At 44.4% G+C, this 20,304-nt stretch overlaps 1 protein-coding gene across 4 annotated transcripts in view; it reads right to left on the bottom strand.

Annotated features, from left to right (window-relative positions):
- Positions 1-20,304, bottom strand: part of WDR26 (WD repeat domain 26) — a 79,024-nt gene that overhangs the window by 14,442 nt on the left and 44,278 nt on the right. For all 4 annotated transcript variants that reach the window (XM_040351381.1, XM_040351382.1, XM_040351383.1 and 1 more), the window contains 4 exons: positions 15,700-15,836; positions 14,280-14,377; positions 12,896-13,052; positions 3,402-3,540 (listed from right to left, as the gene is read on the bottom strand). In XM_040351381.1, the coding sequence (XP_040207315.1) occupies positions 3,402-3,540; positions 12,896-13,052; positions 14,280-14,377; positions 15,700-15,836 (531 nt within the window). The remainder of the gene's footprint in view (positions 1-3,401; positions 3,541-12,895; positions 13,053-14,279; positions 14,378-15,699; positions 15,837-20,304) is intronic.

Raw genomic sequence — 20,304 nt, 5'->3', positions numbered from 1 at the left:
AGGGACTGCTGTGTAATGACATCTGCTACGCAAAATCACAGCAGAGCCGGGTCGCCTACTCAGAAGTGTGCAGGAGAGCCACCGTATATATCCAGGTTATATTATCGGTAGGCGGTATTAAAAAAAAAAAAAAAAAGAGGGGGACAGGGTATGGCTTTTTCCCCAGAAATGATGCTTACCTAGGTGGACCAGCATCGGTCTGCCGGATCTAAGCCGGAGTACTGAGCTGAACATTCCCACTCTGGATGAACTCTGACTTCAAGCCTGCTGTTGGCTGAAACTGGCCCACAAGAGTGAAGAATGAACTGCACTCCTGTGATCGACGAGAAGTATAGCTGTACTTCTCCTTTAACTTGCTTGAGCTTCTTGTTTATTACTTTTAGTGAGCAACAACCCGAAATCGCAAAGCAACTAGCATTTTCAGAAGAATGCTAGAAATACAAAAATACCCTCCCACCCCAATAGGCTGACAAATACAATTTCTTCCATAAATGTATTTTTGCTTAATAACTGCAGTACCTCTTCAGCCTCAAATGTGCCAGGGTAGAGTTCATCTGCAAGCTTTATTTTATTTCCCAATACTGTGAAGCCTTTGGCATGATAGTGATCGCTATGTCATAGGTAACATAGAATCATAAGATCAGGACCCACTCTGATTGGTTCCCAATCGTCAGCTGGTCACTCTCAAAAGAAGGTTCATAAACCCATGTCCAGGCAAGGGATATCATACAGAAGGATTCATTAGATATTATGAGCACAAAGGCATTAAAAAGCAAAGGAGGACGATAATATAAAACAGCAATCAAGCAATGACACACCTCTCACCCAGAAATGCAATTTCTGCTTGGTGAAAAGGCAGACAGGACAAACCTGTAAGGGAGGAATATACAATAACCCTCTTGCCTGATTGATGTGCAGCAGCAAAATAGTCTGGGATATATAGGTCTGTTGGAATGTATTTTCCCTGTAGAGATTATTCTTATAAAGTTCCTGTGTACAATTAACATTCCCATCTTCTTATGTAAAATACTACTGACCTCTTTTATAATACTACTTCAATTAACACACTTAAAATAACTTAAACAGCTAGAACCCAGTCAGTGCTTAAAGAACTAGGACGTTCCAAGCAAGGGCAGACTAAGATCAGCCACATTGTGTATTTTCTACAAACACAACCCAATAGTGAGGGGTGGGGAATAAACATAAAAAGAAAAAAGCCACCTGTCCTGATGCAAGAATCTGAATATTCAGTTCTAAACCATGAAATGCCAATATGTTTGTCTTTATGTATTCTGTGACTGCAGCTTGAGACTCAAGGACAGAAGTTATCTAAATGAGAATTTGTCAACCTACTGACAAATTTCTCAGTCTGCAAATCAGAATCCAGACGGCTTCCCGCAATTTTTTAATTTGGTTTCTCTTAACTGCAGGGCTCTGTTATTTGACAATCTTGTACTTTCAAGGAGACTGAATAAGACCACTTGGCAACAGTCAAACTACAAGCAATTCTCAAAGCTAAAGAGTGAGCCTAAGGGCTCGTTTACACGGGCAAATTTCACCAGTGGATCTGCCTGCTCAGCGGGGAATATGTCTGCTGATCCCCACTGAGCAAGCAGATGACCGGTCCGTGTCCACTCCACTTATGCAGAGCAGACACAGCCCACTTTCCTCTATGGGCAGTCGGATATAAACAGACCGCCTGTGTTTACATCCAACTGCCATTTAATTTCACCAGACGGGTAGGGAATGGATTCCCATCCCTCTTTTTTTTTGCAAATAGGATGTTGGCAGGTGTAAACTGAGGGCAATGGATGGTCCGATCGGATCCGCCTAAAAAAAACTGACAGGTGAACCTGAATGGACCGCCCGTGTAAAAGAGCCCTTAGACAAAGAAAGTAAAAGCCAAATAAATGGGCAGAAGTAGATATGCATGTAGATAAATGTAAACACATCTAAATAAATGTAGATACAGTAGAACCTTGGATTACAAGCATAATCCGTTCCAGGAGAATGCTCGTAATCCAAAGTACTCGCATATCAAAGAGAGTTTCCTCATTGAAGTCAATGAAAACAAAAATAATTTGTTCCGCATTGACTTCAATGGCATGCAGTACCGCGGTGGGGGGCGTGGTTGGGTGGTGTGGGGGGCACGGGAGAGGCCCGAGGACAGTTTGGCTGACCTCTGCAAACCTCAGAAAGACTCCGTTCACGAGCCTTTCCGAGGTCAGCCGAACTGTCCTCGGCGCTTTACGGCCGTTTTCGAACGGTGCCAGTCAGTGCCGGCGCTCCCCCACCTCAGGCCAAACGCGGTACTGCACACCGCTTTGGCCTGAATCCTGCTGGTTTTGAGAGAAAACACTCGCAAACCGAGTTAGGATTTTAGGAAATGCAGTGCTCATATTTTTAAAAAGGCTCATGAACCGTGTTACTCGCAAATCGGAGGTTCCACTGTATTTAGGGATGTGAATTTTTAATAAAAAAAAAAAAAAGGCCAAACATTCACATTTTTGCATGAACAAACACAGCTGTTATTAAAACATAGTAAAAAGGGAAGAGCTACACACAAGAATACACAAAAAATATGCAAGCAGTTTTCCCTGCACCCCATCACTCCCAGACATGCTCTCTGCATAGCCCATTCAAGTCAAACAACCACCCCCACCCACTTATACCCACCATAGCTACGTTCCCCCGCCGTTCCACTGCAGCCCTCTGGAAATGCCCAGTGCTACCAAGTATGGGGGAGCATGTCCACTCCTCCCGTTCTTCCCAGGATGCAGTGCTCGGGCCTCAGCGGCCAATCACTAGGCCCGAACACTATCACGAGAGGGAGGGGAGGAAGTCATCAGTGTTTTCTTAACCTGAAAAGACACAAATCTTTTTAGTTTAGCCTGTGATACCAGGCTGCAACACATAATAGGTCAGCCTTATAAACAGGCTCAGTGCTGAATCAAGTCAACATGCTTGGCACCAAACGTCAAAGCTCAAATGAAACCAAGCCCATAAACAAAAAGCAAGACAGGAAATGTTTACATATTTCTCTTACATGGCATAAGATAAGCGGGCAAATCAGGCAATATTAGATTTTCTTAAGCTTTAAAAGACATTGCCACTTTACCGATTTAAGGCAAAGCGACGGCCCGCATTCAGAAAACCCACCCGCACAGCAAATTATACTCCCTATCTGCACTCCCTCTCTACCTCCCCCTGCTCAATCAGAGCCCTCACTCTGAACAGGGCTCCCAGGTATGGGAGAACATGCGACGAAGTGGGAAAGTGGCGAGGGAATGCACATTACAAGTATAGCTTGCAGGGAAGGGATGGGCTCTCAAAAAGGCACGGTTGCTCCTAACAGGCAAAGTGACCGTGTCTCTCTGAATAGAAATGCAAGTCATACTCACTGGATCAACCTGCCATATAATAACAGTTGTGTCTTTTGATCCTGTTGCTAGTTTAGTGCCATCGTTGGAGAACTTGCAGAACCACACTTCGTTACAGTGCTCTGTAAGGACTTGTTGTGTGAAGCATGGAAACTGTTTTCTTAAGAAAGAAAAAAAACACAAAGCGAAGAGTTAAAAGAAAACATTACACATACTGTACACTATAAAAAGAAACAGTAGCACAACATTTGTTCATACCCTATTTGATGCTGCCAGCTCAGCCAAGAATAAGTGTAGTTTGCCAACACCTCTTTAGTCTATGCAGGCAACTCAGCTACATTACAGATGTAAACTAACTGCATGACATTTAGTCTGCTAAACCACTAGGTGTCAAACATGGCATTCCCGATGGTGACAACAGTATTCCTGTGTAAGGTGTTGAAATGGCAACTTTTTAACCTCCATCAGAAGCCTTTTGGACAGGGAGACAATGCAGGAGTACAAATGGGAAATAGGGACAGAATGTTGTCACCCTATAAAAAGCAAGCGTCTAAACAAGGGCCTTAATTGCAGGATCACCAGTTCTTATTTATGAAATTTGTCAACCAACATTGAATATATTTTTTTGAGATATTAACCACTTGCCTACTGAGCACTTTTACCCCCTTCCTGCCTAGGCCAATTTTCAGTGCTGTCGCACTTTGAATGACAATTGCACGGTCAAGCAACACTGTACACAAACAAAATTTGTATCTTTTTTGTTTGTAGGCAGAGCTTTAAAACGCATTTTTAAAATGTTTACACAGTGAGCACTTTGCTCTTGTAATATAATTTGGTGCCCCTACTGAGAGGAATGTTCTGGAGAAGAAGCTCTTATCAAACGGATTCTACTACCTACCATGTGTGGGATTTGCTTGCATGGACTACCTGTTAGCTCAGGAGTCCATGCTTTGAGGTGAGCGTAGATTGTCACCACTATTGATAACATTGATCTCAACCCGGTGAAGCTGTATTTCAGGACTTGCTGTTCATTAGCATCTCGGACTGTTTTTATTGTTCGTTTGTGCTGCTCTTCCATTTTATCGTAACATTTGCCATTTTGATTTTTGTGAAAATCATTCCAGTGTTCGGCTTGCATTCTTGGGGGGGGGGGGGGTAAATATTTTTTGCGCAGATTGCACCCTCTATTTCACAGATAGCAGATATAAGGTGCCGATAATCTGTACATTTAAAGATTTTTACACAGTCCTTTTAAATGTCATCACCCCAAACCCCTCTGCACTTGAACGTATTTAAAACCACAACTTGAAGCAATATCGGTTTGTTTCTGGCCGATACTTTGAAAAATGTTGCTATCGACCCCAGAACACCAAAGACAGGCTGCTACACTCACACAGCAGCGTCCCCTCATCTTTGATCTGCTGCCAGGGATAGGGAGGTTAAAAGGTGATGCTAGAGTGCTATCAAATTAAAGTAATATTTAACATAAAACTTTATGGATCCTCACTTTGACCAAATGTTTAACCACTTCAAAATTGGAAATTTTTCACCCCCTTCCTGCTTAGAATGACAAATGAGAAAAAAAAGAAAAAAAAAAAAAATCTATGAGAATGTATTAATCCTGATGCACTGACGGACTATGTCATTTGAGGCACTAAAATGCCGCAGAGACACATTACATGCTTTTCTGCAGCTTCTCTATTTAAAGAATATTGAACCAAAATAGCACCATTTTCAAAGTCCTTGCCCTTTCCTTTTCATTCAAATTTAAGTTTATTTTCAATAAAATAAATACATACATTTGTATTAAAATAGCAGGATATAAGTCAATAGCTTACAGAAATATAATTTAAGTACATTTCAATTCATATCAATCATTTCTGTCTTACCTACTGCCATTTATATCTAACTATCCCATATGCTCATCACCCACCATATGGTGAAAGTAAGGCAGTTCACATAAGCAAAAAGGATATAGTATTTCAAAGTAATAATTTATATTAGAAAGAGAAAAAGAATAGTTCTATATGTCAAGGAATTCCTAGGTCCATCGTTACCACACAATTAGTTATATAAAGGATAAAACTAAATGAGTGTACCAGACCAAATTACATAGAACAATTAAAGGATAAGATTACCGGAGTACATCAACCTCTCCGACACCCCTAACGGGAACTTTCTGTGTCCCAGAGGTTGAGCAAAACCTCCAATGCTCCCTCCCTCCCTCCAATAACTAATACTGGAACCCACCGGTATCCGAAAATATATTTTCAGAATCCCCATCAAACCCAATACCTCCAAAGGTTTGGTAAAATCCTTCAATTACTGTAACATAAACTAAGTTTTTCAAAATAAAACAAACTGAGGATGAAAAATAGTAAGGATTCTATCCCCAGAGAAAAAACAATGAGATAAAACCAAAGAAGAATCAAAGAAAAAAAAGAAAGAATGACAAAAGACAAAAGAGGACGTGAAAAAAGAAAGCTGGAGGAAAGTCAGGAGAGATAGAAAAGTAGCCTGCCTGCCATCAACCAACATCGTCCTAAAGACTCCGATGTCTTAAAAACCTTCATAGAGTATAAGTTATCCCCATGTATTTCAACTTGCCCTTTCCAAATACACAGCAGCTGAAAAAAAATCATGTATGTGAACGTGTCCCATAGGAAACCATGTAAAATGCACTAGTGTGTTTTTGCAAAAAGCACCAAAAAACAAAAAACAGAGGTGTGACCCAGGCCCGAGATGTTTAGTAACGTAATGGGGTTAAAAAAAAAAAAAAAAGAAAAGAGCAAATAATCGCTACTGTAAGGGGGTTCATTTTTTACTGTGGGACAATGAAAGTAATATTTACAGTAGCGATTTACTGTTTTTGTACTATAATGGGCTCATTTTAGTTTATTTTAACCCCATTATGTTACTGGCCAATTATTCGATTATGAAATTAATCGATTACTATTTTCATAATCAATTAGTTGTTTCGGCCCAAGTACACATGCCCCAAAAATCCTCATTTTGGAAAGTAGACCGTCCAAAAAAAATCATTATGCTGCTTACCAAATACATTGAAGTTTTAATTTTTTGCCACAACTTTTTGGAAAAATAGATTTTTGTACTCACCATAAAATCCATTTCTCTGAGTTCATGGACGGACACAGCAGCATTGACCTTAGGGTTATATACCTTCCTTTCAGGAGAGACTAGGCAGAAAAAAAACAGCACTTTAAGTGTTAAAAACACTTCTCAGTACAGCACCTCCCAGGGGGCGTGTCCCCCAGGTACATCCCACTCTCTGGAACATCCAGCCTCAGTTCATAGACAAGCAGTACAAACAAAAGGAGGGGTGTCCGTCCATGAACTCAGAGAAATGGATTTTACGGCGAGTACAAAAAACGTATTTTCTCTTCCGTTCATGGACGGACACAGCAGCATTGACCTTAGGGACGTCCCCAAGCAGTGTCCAAAAATTTCGAGGGGTGGGAAAAAAAAAAAAACAGCAAACCAAGCTTCACCCCAAACAAACCAGAGTTCCTCAACGGAGGAACTTCAACCTTAAACTGCCGCCTGTAAAACCTTGCGGCTAAAGGAGGCATCCGAAGATGCACTCACATCCACCTTGTAAAATTGAGAAGGTGTGGATTGACGACCAGGTCGCCGCCTTACATACCTGCAAGACAGGCGCTTGATGGCGGAAAGCCCAAGAGCCACCAATCGTCCTGGTCGAATGCGCTGTAACCTGAAAGGGAGGCGCCCGCCCCTTTAGGGCATAGGCCTGGAGCACGACCTGTCTGATCCACCTAGAAATGGTGGCCGACGAGACCGCCAGACCTTTCTTAGGACCAGTCACTGACACGAACAGTGAGTCAGACTTCCGAAACTGAGCCGTAGCAGACAAGTACACCCGTAGGGCCCGAACCACGTCCAAGGAATGCAAAGTGGCCTCCTTCGGGTTTTTCGGCCGAGGACATAAGGATGGCAAAACAATGTCCTCAATGTGAAAAGCCGAAACAACCTTTGGAAGGAATGATGGCCGCAGCACCACTTTATCCTCATGGATGACTAAGTAAGGAGCCTTGCAAGACAAGGTCGCCAGTTCAGATACCCGTCTGACCGAAATAATTGCCACCAGAAAAACCACCTTCTGGGACAGAGTCAACAAAGGAATCTTCTGAATGTCCTCAAACGAAGCTTCTTGAAGCACCGAAAGAACTAAATTCAAGTCCCATGGAGGCAGTGGAGGACGCACAGGAGGGGCCACAAATGCCAGACCCCCTGCACAAACGTACGCACCAAGGAGTGCGCCGTCAAGGGTCGCTGAAAGTAGACAGCTAGAGCCGAGATCTGACTCTTAACCAGATTTAAGGCGAGAGCCTGATCCACTCCACGCTGTAAAAACAGCAGAACCCGGGACATCACGTATGTAGGGGGGTGCCATTTCATCTCTTCACACAGAGATGTAGGCCTTCCACGTTCGATGGAAAATCTTTCGTGAAGTGGACTTCCGTGCTCGTAGCATGGTAGAGATCACCGAGCCCGACAGACCTCGGTCCTTCAACACCTGGCTCTCAACAGCCACGCCGTTAAAGCCAGCGACTGTAAAGCAGGGGGAAAGATAGGATCTTGCGACAGAAGGTCTTCTCTCAGGGGTAGACTCCAGGGGACGTCTGCCACCAGACGCACCAGGTCCGCGTACCAGGGACGGCACGGCCAATCCAGAACGAGCAGGATTGTTGGTATCCCCTCAGCTTCCACCCTGCGCCGCAGGCGAGGAAGAAGCTGCAGGGGAGGGAAGGCGTATATTAGGCGATAGTGACCCCAACGAGTCCGCCCACGGGTCCCTCGACCTGGTCACGAATCGTGACACCTTTCGATTGAGACGGGACGCTAGAAGGTCCACGTCTGGAGTGCCCCATTTTTGGCACAGACTCTGGTCGCTACACCCGGAAGTGTTTCATTCTCCTTGGTCTAGCTTTTGGCGACTTAGGTAATCGGCTTGCCAGTTCAGCACCCACGGAATGTAGACCGCCGACAGAGCCGTAACGTAACTTTCGTCCCACCGGAGGATGTGCACAACTTCCGTCACTGCAGCCGAGCTTCGTGTGCCCCCCCCCCCCCCCCGATGATTGACGTATGCCACGGCCGTGGCGTTGTCGGACTGGATTCTGACCGATAGAGACCACTTGGAGAGACACAACTTGATCGCTCGGAGCTCCAGTACATTGATTGGAAGGCGGGACTACTCCAGAGTCCAGCGCCCCTGGGCTAACTGGACACCCCCCCAGCCGGAGAGGCTGGCATCCGTCGTGATCACTATCCCATGACACGGCAGAAACGATTTCCCGTTCCAAAGTACCGGAAATGTCAGCCACCACACTAGGGAGGACTTGACCAGTCGACTGACCCGAATCTGGTAATCCAGAGACGAAGGAAGTTTGTTCCAACGTGACAGAATCTCTTTCTGCAACACTCAAGTGTGTGGAATTGGGCATACGGAACTGCCTCGAAAGATGCCACCATCAGACCCCAGCACTCTCATGCAAAAGCGAAGCGACGCCCATTTCTGGGTCGCCAACCGCAGAGTCTGCAGTTTTTCCGCCTCTGAGGAATCCAGGACCAACCCCAGATATTCCAGCCGCTGAGACGGTACCAGTACCGACTTCTGGATATTCAGCAGCCAACCAAATTCTCGGAGGGTCTGACAGGTGATAGACACGTCCTCTTCTAACTCTGAGCTTGAGGAAGCTCTCAGAAGAAGGTCGTCCAGGTATCCCACGATAGCGATCCCGCGCTGCCGCAGCAGGGCCGGAATTGGGGCGAGCACCTTGGTGAAAACCTGCGGTGCTGAGGCCAGGCCGAAAGGGAGGGCCACAAATTGAAAGTGGTCCTCCCCGACCGCAAAGCGCAGAAACCTCTGGTGTTTTGCGCATATTGGGATATGCAGGTACTCGTCCTTGATATCCAAGGATGCTAGGAAATCCCCCTGATGGAGCGCTGCTATTACTGAGCGAATCGACTCCATCCTGAATTTTTGCACTTTGACAAAGCAATTGAGGGCCTTGAGGTCCAGGATTGGACGGACCCCATCCTTCTTGGGGACTACAAACAGATTGGAGTAAAACCCCTGAAACCGTTCCGTTGAGGGAACCGGTACAAACACTCCCCTGACCAGCAGATCCTGGACAGCCCCCGACAGATCCTTCAGGCGATCCGGAGGAAGCCGGAGGTTGGAGGGAAAAAAATCTGTTTGGTGGACAAGAGAGAAACTCTCTTGTACCCCGAGGAAACTACTTCGCAAACCCAACGGTCGGAAAGAAGAGACCTCCGCCGAGCCGCGAATTTGCGAAGCCGGCCCCTCACCCGAGATGTGGGCAGGGGCAAACTTTCATGCGGAGGCCACTTGCTGCTCCAATCCTGGCAACAAACGCCTCAAGGACTGCTGCCATAGCATCCACCGAGGTCGCAGGAACAGGGGCACTAAGGGTTAACTCTGGCATGGTTGGGGTAGAAGCCTCTGGTTCAGACTCCATGCTGACCCACCTATATATGCCGCCTTAGTACTGCAGAAAACGGGACCCACAGGCCACCCTCCCAGCTGTCACAGAGAGAAGGCGACCCCCAGGGGACTCCCCACCCAAAAACAGGCTGTACTACTGTGCAGAGCTGAGAGCGCTGTCCGTGCTGTGCCGTCCCTCAGGAAGAATGCAGCGGCTTTAGCGCCATTATTCCAGAGACTAGAGGCCAAAACTTTTCCAAGATGGCCGCCGACATGCAGAAAAAACAGCATGTGGGCTACAAGAAAATGGTCGCCGACATAGAACCGCGTCACCGGTAAAATGACGGCCATACACTTGTTTAAAACACTCATTAACACACAGCAGACACTGTCCAGCATACACAGCACATAAGCACAATAAACAGCCCCGAGTCAGTAACAGAGCCGCCCCCCCCCCCAGATGTACCCCCCCACCACACAGCCGCCACCCAGAATGGGGAAGGAGGGAGAGAGGAAAGCAGGGCGGACCCTCAGTCGACCTCCCAGGAATGCACCAGCCGAACCACCCTGCCAAGGCAAGGGGATACTACTTACCCATCCTGCGACCACCGGCTGGAGGCATTCCAGACAGACCCAACGTCCGCAGGTAGATACGGCATGGCTGTCGGCCCGGCACACTGACACAGCCATAGAGACCGGTCATATGTGTGCCCTGTAGCATATAGCTCACCGGCTGCCCCTGGAGCAACGGGGCATGTCGTGGACGGCCTAGCTAAAGGCCGGCACACGCTCCATGGCCGAACATGGGGAGACTACAAGGATTAAGATCCAGCCCGTCACCCAGTCGGCAGTTGATAGTAGATCCCAGGATCCAAAAAAATGCAGGAAAAAAATCAAATAAAGGCGAAAAATCGCAAAAAATCTCCAGAGCACATGGGCTCCAGAAGGGCCATGTCTTCTAACGCTAGGCAGAAAAAAAAAACTGAGACTGGATGTTCCAGAGAGTGGGATGTACCCGGGGGACACGCCCCCTGGGAGGCGCTGTACTGAGAGAAGTGTTTTTAACACTTAAAGTGCTGTTTTTTCTGCCTAAGGTCAATGCTGCTGTGTCTGCCCATGAACGGAAGAGAAAAAACATTTTTTTTTTTATTTATTTTTTTATGGATGGAAGCATTTGAAGAGTCTTATTGATTTTTTCACCAGTTTGGACTGTGCGCAGTTTTATTTTGTTTTGGTCATGTTTTACATACAGCACCACTTGCTGTTTGGAGCTTTTTGTTTTGGCACATATTTTGCATTTGCACTTTATATTGTGTTATTAGGTACTTATATCGCTTGTTTTAGCAATTATCACTTATGCGCAGTAGGTGGTTCTGATACTGCGCTCATTATTTTTATATTTTCAGATTTTTTTGTGATTTGTACACTTGTAGATTGAGCAGCAATTTTCACACACTTTTAACCACTTCCTCCCCTATTTTGATTTCCTTTAAATTAATTTGGTTAGCGCATAAGAATTATTTTTTATCACCATTTCAATGAAAACCTATTTCTTCATCAATTTAGGCCAATGTGTATTCTACATATTTTTGGTAAAAAAATAAAAAATCAATCACAATAAGCATATATTGATTGGTTTGCGCAAGTTATAGCATCTACTGTATTTTCCGGCGTATAAGACAACCTTTTACAGTAAAAAAAAGTTGGGTTCGTCTTATACGCCACATATAAAGCTGGATGTCAGCCCTCCAGATGCTCATTGAATGTGCGGTAATACTGCATAAATACAGTATACACCTCTGAGCCAATCCCAGCGAGGTATTCGACTAATGAATACAGAGCCTGCTCGGATTGGAGGAACATCTGCCAATCCGAGCAGTCTACATAACAGTAGCCTGTTCGGCTTGCCTTTGAGAGTCAGAGGCGCGGGCTGATGATGTTACAGCCTCTGCCAATCCGAGCAGGCTTTGTATTCATTAAGATAATGCATCACTCGCCGTGATTGGTCGGAAGGGGGTCATACAGAGAGAACACCAAAAAAACAACATTTAAAATTAGGGGGTCTTATATGCCCAGCCGCCTTAAACAGACAGAAAATATGGTACAAACTAGGGGATAGATTTACAGACTTTACATTTTTTACTCGTTTTGGAGTCGATCTGCGATTTTTAGCAACACTGCGGCGGACAAATCTGACCGTGACACTTTTTGGGGACCAGTGACACCCAATACAGCGGTCAGTGCTATAAAAAAATTGCACCGATTACTGTATAAATGACACTGGCATGAAAGGAGTCAACAGGGTGATCAAAGGGTTAAAATGTGTTTTCTTACTGTGTGGGGAAAGTGCTGACAGTAACACAGATCGCTGTTCCTAATCACTAGGAACAGCAGGTCTCAATGTTGTCCCGTGTCAGAACAAGAATCTGCCTCGTTTACATAGGCTACCTCTCTGTACCACGATCATGGGTGGCCGGCGGAACAGCGGGTTTGCGGGGCACATGCATCGCTCCTCGTCCCTGCAGTGGGCACCCACACTATTGCAAGAAACAACGTACAGGTATGTCGTTACATACAATAGAGACATCTTGCCACAGTATATACGCGATGGACGGTCTTTAAGTGGTTGAACACAAAGTGGTCCACTTTACAGGATATTCCTTACACACGGCTTTTCAAAATCACTCAATTCTCCAGTGCAAAATAATTTTTATGGGTGAATCTGATGCTTTTGCAATAGAACATTCATACAGATGCTGGTGAATCTTTATAAAGAGAATGTGCTGTCAAATATTCTTTGGTCAGCAAAAAACGTACGACCTATTCTCAAATTAGCAAACTAAAAACTTTTACCAAGCACATCACAGCAATAAAAAAAATAAAAAATGAGAAATTTGTAGCTTGACCATGCACACGTATAGCAATATTTGATTGTGGTTTCCAGCATCCACAATGTACTTGTAAATTGCATTTGTGCACAGCTGCCTTTCCTTTTTATTTCTTCATTTTGGACCCAATCACCTACCTGCTGCAGACATGATCAATCAGCAAGGACACAGAATCCAGATTGTTATCAAGTTTTGTATTGTGATAGAGGCACCGGTCACGCTGCAGCTCAACCGCTTGACGTAGCAGAGTTTGCAGGCGTCTGGGGGGCAGCATAACCGAGGGTGGCAAGTATGCTGGGGGCAGAAGAAATGCAGGCATCAGACATAAGCACAGAAATGAAAATAAGATAAAAAAAATCCTGATAATTTCCAATAAGAACCTGCATAACGTGTGTGGCGAATAGCGTTTTCCCAAACTGAACCAACAGCTGCTACTGCTAGAGCATATAGAAAACCGTTATTTTCTATGTGCCCCACTCACACTGCAACATAGCCCCGAAGAAGGCGCACACGTGGGTACATATTGAGGCAAAGAAACATCAGAATTTACCAGAGTACGATCGTGCCAGCCATTCACTTGTAGGGCAGGCTGGATGCCACATCTGCAGCACCCCAAACACAGGAGGAAATGCTAGCCATAAAAAAATGCCTATAAATCTCTGCATGAACCTGTAGGAACAGCGTGCATTTCTGGAAAACAGTGGGTATTTTTTGGACTTTCGGTGTCTTTACTTAGTTTACTAGGATAACAATTTTAAAATTGTATGTGTTGTAAATCTTTTTACAACACATACTTCAAGATCTCTGGACCAGAAGCAAGCAGGTAAGTGTAAAGCACATCAATACACTTGAAAAAATGATTTTACCTTTCTGTATTTTATTAAAATGGACCACTTCATTCTAACCAATATGGAGACAACATTTTTTATTCTGCCTCTAAAATTTTTAGACATAATCTGTCATACTCTGCTTGGACAAGAGGACTATGTGAAACTTTTCCTAGTCACAGCCAGTTATCTCTTGCCAGGCAGAGTGTAAGGCAGTAAAACTCTCCGGTACACCAACCATGTCGGGATTGTTATTAACACATCACAGGATGTACCCTTGAGGCCGACAGGAGTCAAGAAAAGACTTGATAAGCTAAACACATACATCACCAGGACCAGATGGCTTACACCTGAGAGTCCAAAGAACTGTTAGGTTATAGCTAGGCCATAATTCCTAATCTTTGCCAACAGCATACCCACAGGAATGTACCAGCTGATTGGAGAAAAGCCAATGTGGTACCAATATTCAAAAAAAAGGGCAGAGACATATTCCTGGAAACTACAGGCCAACATCAATAGTAGGTAAATTCTTGGAGGGCATAAGGGACTATATACAAGAATTAGACTTTGTACGTCGACAGACACCACTGTAATCCGGCAGCATGCTACCAAAATAAAGCTTTGGCTGATGCTGGACTTTTTTTAAAGCTGCAAATGGCAAAGTTGAAAGAAATTCTAAGAAAATTACACTTACTCTGGAGTTTATCGAGAAGTTTAGAGCGAGATGGTGCCCCTTTACCTTCCCATTCTGCTTTTGCACGAAGGTCTTCAGCATGGCTACACATTAAATACCTGAGAAGATATCAAAGATAGATCAGTATTTACAAATTCTGTAGCAGTTAGATTTGTCCCTGGAAGGAAAACTGCAATGAAAGAATGATAGATTAACATTTTAGTTTTGAACAGAAAAGCCAATCACTCATCCAATGCAGCAGATCATGGCATCCCAGTGATTTGTAGTTGCATGTCAAGCCTCGGAGCCAGCTACAGCAGCAAATTCTTTAGCTACATACCGCCACAGAAAACAGATTTGTAGTTGCTACAAATCTGATAGCGTTTGTCATGAAGTTGCCCTTACCATTCCGGTCTTGCAGGTGACCACACAAGTACAGGTGGAGTGACCAGTGTTCCTTCAAGCAATATACCAGGAGTGAACTTGTGCTGATAACCACAAAACATGGATTGTGTAATGATTTTGCAAAACTGCTTTTCAACATTTCCATAGTCAATTGTTTTCATTGAGTGTCCAAGTGCCTACAATACTTGGGGGGGGGGGGGGGGGGGGGGTTGCAACTGAGGGTTCATTTCTTAATTTTCCTTTTGAAGATATCAGTTCAACAATGTCCACTATTCCTTTGCGATCCATGCTAATTATTGAGGCTCTGTTCACATGTAGTGGGGTGACCCATGTTGTACCACACTGGAAGAATGCAGGTCACTGCTAGGACACACAAAAAAAAAAAAAAAATTGGTTCCATGTGTCCTATTCACATGCAACACACTCTGGAGGTGCAGTGCAATGAGCTGTGATAAAATGCAGACATGCTGGGATCGCATGTCACTGTACACCAGCACAACACAAAAAAACTGTACAAAAATAAATAAAGCTCTGATGTTCTGAAAATGTACACCACACCATCCCCTACTACCAACACCTAGTGCACTCATTTAACCTCACCCACTCAATTAGACATGTTTTAAGCAAACAATAGGGAGTGAACACTTAGGGCAGTGCAAATTTGCCTGTGATGTACGATAGAGAACCAAGAGCAATTTTAGAGCCAACGAGAGAAAAACAAAAATTTGGGGTTTACAGACACTTTAACCCTTTGCAGCAATTTTTATTTTAGGGAAAGACACTTATGCAGGTAGTACTCGGTCGTCGTAAAAAGTTGCAATAAGGGTACAGACACCCGTTTGGAAAAAACACACACACACACACACACACACACACACACACACACACACACCTGTTGCATATAAACAAACTATACATTTTAGGTGACCTCATACCCTAAAAGCTGCGTTGCGTTACCCATTTACTGCCTATACACAGAGTGCCTAGAGCTAGTGGACAAACAAATGAACAAACAAGACAGGAAAAAAACTCTTACCCACTGAGGACATGAATCCTCTCTGTATTGTATTTCAATGGTGTCAGCTCACAGCGCAAGACCTGAAGTGCTTCTAGGACTTTGCCATCTTCCAAGTATTCTAGGTACTTCTGCTGTAGCAATAAGAACTTCATCCGCTAGAGGAAAGCGGAACAATGGTTATTACAATCAGCAAGACAAGCTATCTTCATATAAAAAAGGTGAGGTGCGAGCTGCTCCTTTAGAAGGAAAATATAAAAGCAAAATACCTGTCAAAAGTGGACCTTGCCTCCGAAATGTTTATGCTAAAAAGACATGGTCAGCTTTCCCATTCACGATTTCACTATAGTGTTTAAATCCCACCCCTTATATACCTCTCTCCAACACCACCACCACCCCCCGTACTGCTCCTTCTGTGACCACTACTGCAATATACCTTGTACTTCTGGGATATAAAGGTGGAGAACAGGGACTATGTGAGCTACTATGATGCACTGTTCAAGCATAGAAGCCAGTGGCCAAGCCCACATACTGCCATACAATGACGGAGGCAATTGTCACAGCAACAGCAGCAGTTGACATCAGGTGTTTTAGCAGTGGCTGTGAGGAAGGAGCAACAGGGAACACTTGAGTGGAGTAAAGTGTTTGGGGGTATTTTTACGCACTTACGAGCGCTGCTTGCGCACTATGATAATATTCATGCCTGGGACGCCTACCTTCTCCTTGATAAACCTCATGTTATTGTCTATGCTCACCTAGGCTCCGTAACGTTGGATCACAATTTTGCTGCTTGTACGCATCTTTAGCAATGTATTACTTTGATCTTTGTTTTACAAAATAAAGATCAATTTGCCTCTGAAGTGTTTAGGGATGTGAGCTTTACAAGGTCAGTTTGGTTGTATGGAGAAAAGTACCGGTAGTGACTAGATCTGAACCTAGTTGCTCTCCCCCACCTTGGCATGGTGTCCACCTTAGCATTTGCAGCGGCTAGGCAGCGTAGGACTGGTCAGAAGAGGGATTACTTTGACAGAGTTGGTCAGCTTAAACATGTATTGTAATAAATGTGAACTATCCCTATTTTTCTTTGCATAGTTTGCTAGGAAGGGTGTAGCAGTGTGCAGATAGTCCATCCAGAATTTGGTTTAATGGACACGGTGACAGTGTCTCTGCATAGGTACGCTAAAGAGAAAGTATATTTACAGGCTAACTGTGCCTTCCCTTCTTCCTTATGACTACCATAGAGGCTCCGTCGACTGCCTATTCATTACAACAGAAATCCTACCATAAGAACTGTGCCCAACATATTTCATGCAGGCTAGTTATTTACTTGCAAAAGTCTCATTTGTGTGGACATCATAAGGCCCAAGACTGCTGCTAGGTGCTGCCATCTTGGATGTGATGTCCGTAGCCCCAGCAAACACACAGCTATTACTCATGTGACTTTCTAGCATTTTTTTTGCTCCTCCTTCGACAGCTACATAAAAGTTTATGCAGGGAGGTGAGGAGCTGGGCCTGCACAGACAGAAATTAGCCCCCTCCTTTTCCTCTTGTCTATGGCATGCAAGGAGGGAGGGGCTTGTGATAGGTAACTGACTGACACCCAATGGCACCTTGCAAGTGGATACAAGTATCATTTTTGGAAACTAACACTGCAAACGCTTGATTTTTTTCCAACCCACAGGCCTCATCCCTCTGCATCCTTACACAGCACAACCCCCATCCCCTCAAACCACACCCATAATTACCCCACCCATCCCCTCAAACCACACCCATAATTACCCCACCCATCCCCAGGTAATCCCTGCTAATTACAGGCAAGCAGCTGCAAAAAAAAAAAAAAAAAAAAAAAAAACCATTAGCATCCTATTGCTTTCAATGAGGCTTCTGTCCACATCTAGTAGCCAGGAACCCCCACATCTAATCACCAACAGACCCATTTGAATGTGTGAATAAGTAATTTTGGCCATCCACACTGCTCTGCTGGTTGGCAAGATCACCCTGCCACTTCCTGGTTTAGCATTACGGTCTCCTGTGAAAGCTTTTCACATTAGCTTTTTGCCGATTGGACAAGTGTGATAATGATGAATCTCTGTCCAATGCGGAGGCTGGAAACAGAAAAATGACACAGAAAGCTGCATTGACAAACCAGGAGGATTGTCCAATCAGAATGTTGCATGTCACCTGTCTGGGCAATGTTGAGAATATGCATAAGGGTGTATATAAACACACACACACACACACGTGATTGCACCCTGCCTGGGTGTATAGATGCAAGAACCGTGGGTAGGGGTTACCGTAATCAGGCAGTCCCATTGAAAGTAATGAGAAGCTGCTGGCTCTCACAGCCAATTGTGGCCACCCTCATGTAATCTTATAGGCAGGAATCACATGCAGGTGATCAGCCCTGGAAATCTGCGTCCAGGCCCAATCGCCCAAATGCAAGTGGCTGCGAGGCAGAATTAACCACTTCAATACAGGGCTTTTATACCACCTCAATACCGGGCCTATTCTGGAACTTCTCTCCTACATGTATAAATCATTCTTTTGCTAGAAAAAAACTTTTACTATTATTTTTTTGACCACTTTTATTCCTATTACTGGGAACGTAAACATCCCTTGTAATAGGAATGGTGTGTGACAGGTCCTCTTTATGGAGAGATGCGGGGGTCAATAAGACCCCCACATCTCTCCTCCAGGCTGGAAAGCATGAGATCATTAAAAAAAAAAAAAAAGACCGATCTCATGCTTACTAGCCGCAATCGTGGCTTTGTTTACTTCTGGAAATACGGGCGTGACGTCATTACATCGCGCCTGGGCCACCAACGGTCAAAGAGATGACTGGTGACCCATCTGGTCACCAGTCATCTCTATGCTTCCCATCCGGCGCCGGACGATTCTTTTTCCAGGCCCCTGATGTCCCCTCCTGCCGCCTATAAGAACGATCAAGCCGCTATAATCGTTCTTATGGTGCGCAGAATCGCCGCCGGCAAATATCTGAATGATGTCTCTAGCTGCAGGCATCATTCAACTATTCCCTCACAAAGCCCAGGACGTCATATGTCATAGGATGGGAGATCCCATCTGTGGATGTCATGACTATGGGCGGGTATTGAAATGGTTAAATATCCCTTGGCAGTAATAAAAGATATAGATTTCAACTACAGTGGAACCTCGGGTTTCAAGTAACGCGGTTAACAAGCGTTTTGCAATACAAGCACTGTATTTCCTAAAATCTTAACTCTGTTTGCGAGTGTTGTCTCTCAAAACAAGCGGGATTCAGGCCAAAGCGGGTGCCGGAGCGCTGTTTGATTGGCGCTGTTCGGAAACAGCCGGAAAGCCAGAGGACGGATTGAAGTCAATGCGGAACTAATTATTTTCATTTCCATTTACTTCAATGGGGAATCCCGCTTTGATATGCAAGTACTTTGGATTACGAGCATTCTCCTGGAACGGATTATGCTCATAATCCAAGGATCCACCGTATATGCAAGCATTTGCCTGGAGTTTGGTTTAATGACACTTCCATACACAAGACATACTATTTCTTTGAGCTCTGTATAGATTTAGTGGCAAGTCTATCCATTTGGTTTATAAGATTGCTCAGACTCAACAAACAAGGTTTCTGATTATGGAGTTAAGCTGCGATTCTGAACGTTCACATTGCCAATTTATACATCTTGTTACAGACTCTGACCCAACACATGCCCTCGTTTAAGGTTTCATTATCTGCTTTTTGTAGCTTGTACATAGAGATCTCAGCCAGATTGAACTAAAAGAATACAAACAAAAAGTAATCACACTGCACAGTTTATCCCACAAAGCAACAAAGATATTTTCTGAGGCATATTTTGCAAGAGGCTTTGGCAAAATATTCAAAGTTTAATAGGGCACGTTTACACCAAAACGTGGAGCGGGACACCCACGCTCGGTGTGGTGTTGATATGAAGTAGGTGTCTAATGTCACCCCAAACGCAGGTCGCAAACGCAGTGCATTTGCCTGCACCGGACCGCATAGTACAATAGCATGCAATCTGGTTGCTGTGCGTTTTGTAAAGTTGTGCATGGCATAGTCCAGTGTGATTTTAGGGCTGAAATCACACTGCACACAGATCACATGTGCGTTTCTGCGTGGTTCATGGTGTGAACCGCTCCTTAAGTCACACCAGTCAAAGAAAAAAAAAATACAAAATCAAGGCAAGAGTCAGAAGTGTCAGCACAGCCGAAGTGTATGCAACCACTTCCTTCCCATCATCGCATTTATTTATTTTTAGCCGGCGTTGCCCTTTAATGTAAAAACCAATCCTAGCAGGCTCTCTCATGCAAAACAGGGAGGTCAGCACTGAAGCCGGTGGTTGTGCCAGCTTGCCATAGGGTTTTTTTGGAGACCAGATCGTCTCCGATCCCCTCTATGGTGTTAAAAATACATGCATTTTGCCACTTTAGGTCTTTTGTTAAGCCATTACTAGCTTGTACAAGCCTTGGATCAGACCGATCTTGGTCTGATCTGATGCACTTAAAGTGTTACTAAACTCAGGACCCTGCATTCACTTTATCTGGTCTCCCACAGTACACAGAAGATGGAAACTTAATTATTCCAGTAAATATAAACTGCTAAATATTTAGCTT

This window comes from Rana temporaria, chromosome 4 (genome assembly GCF_905171775.1).
Source record: "Rana temporaria chromosome 4, aRanTem1.1, whole genome shotgun sequence".
In the NCBI taxonomy this organism is placed as follows: Eukaryota; Metazoa; Chordata; class Amphibia; order Anura; family Ranidae; genus Rana; species Rana temporaria.
This window is presented reverse-complemented; position numbering and strand designations above follow the sequence as displayed.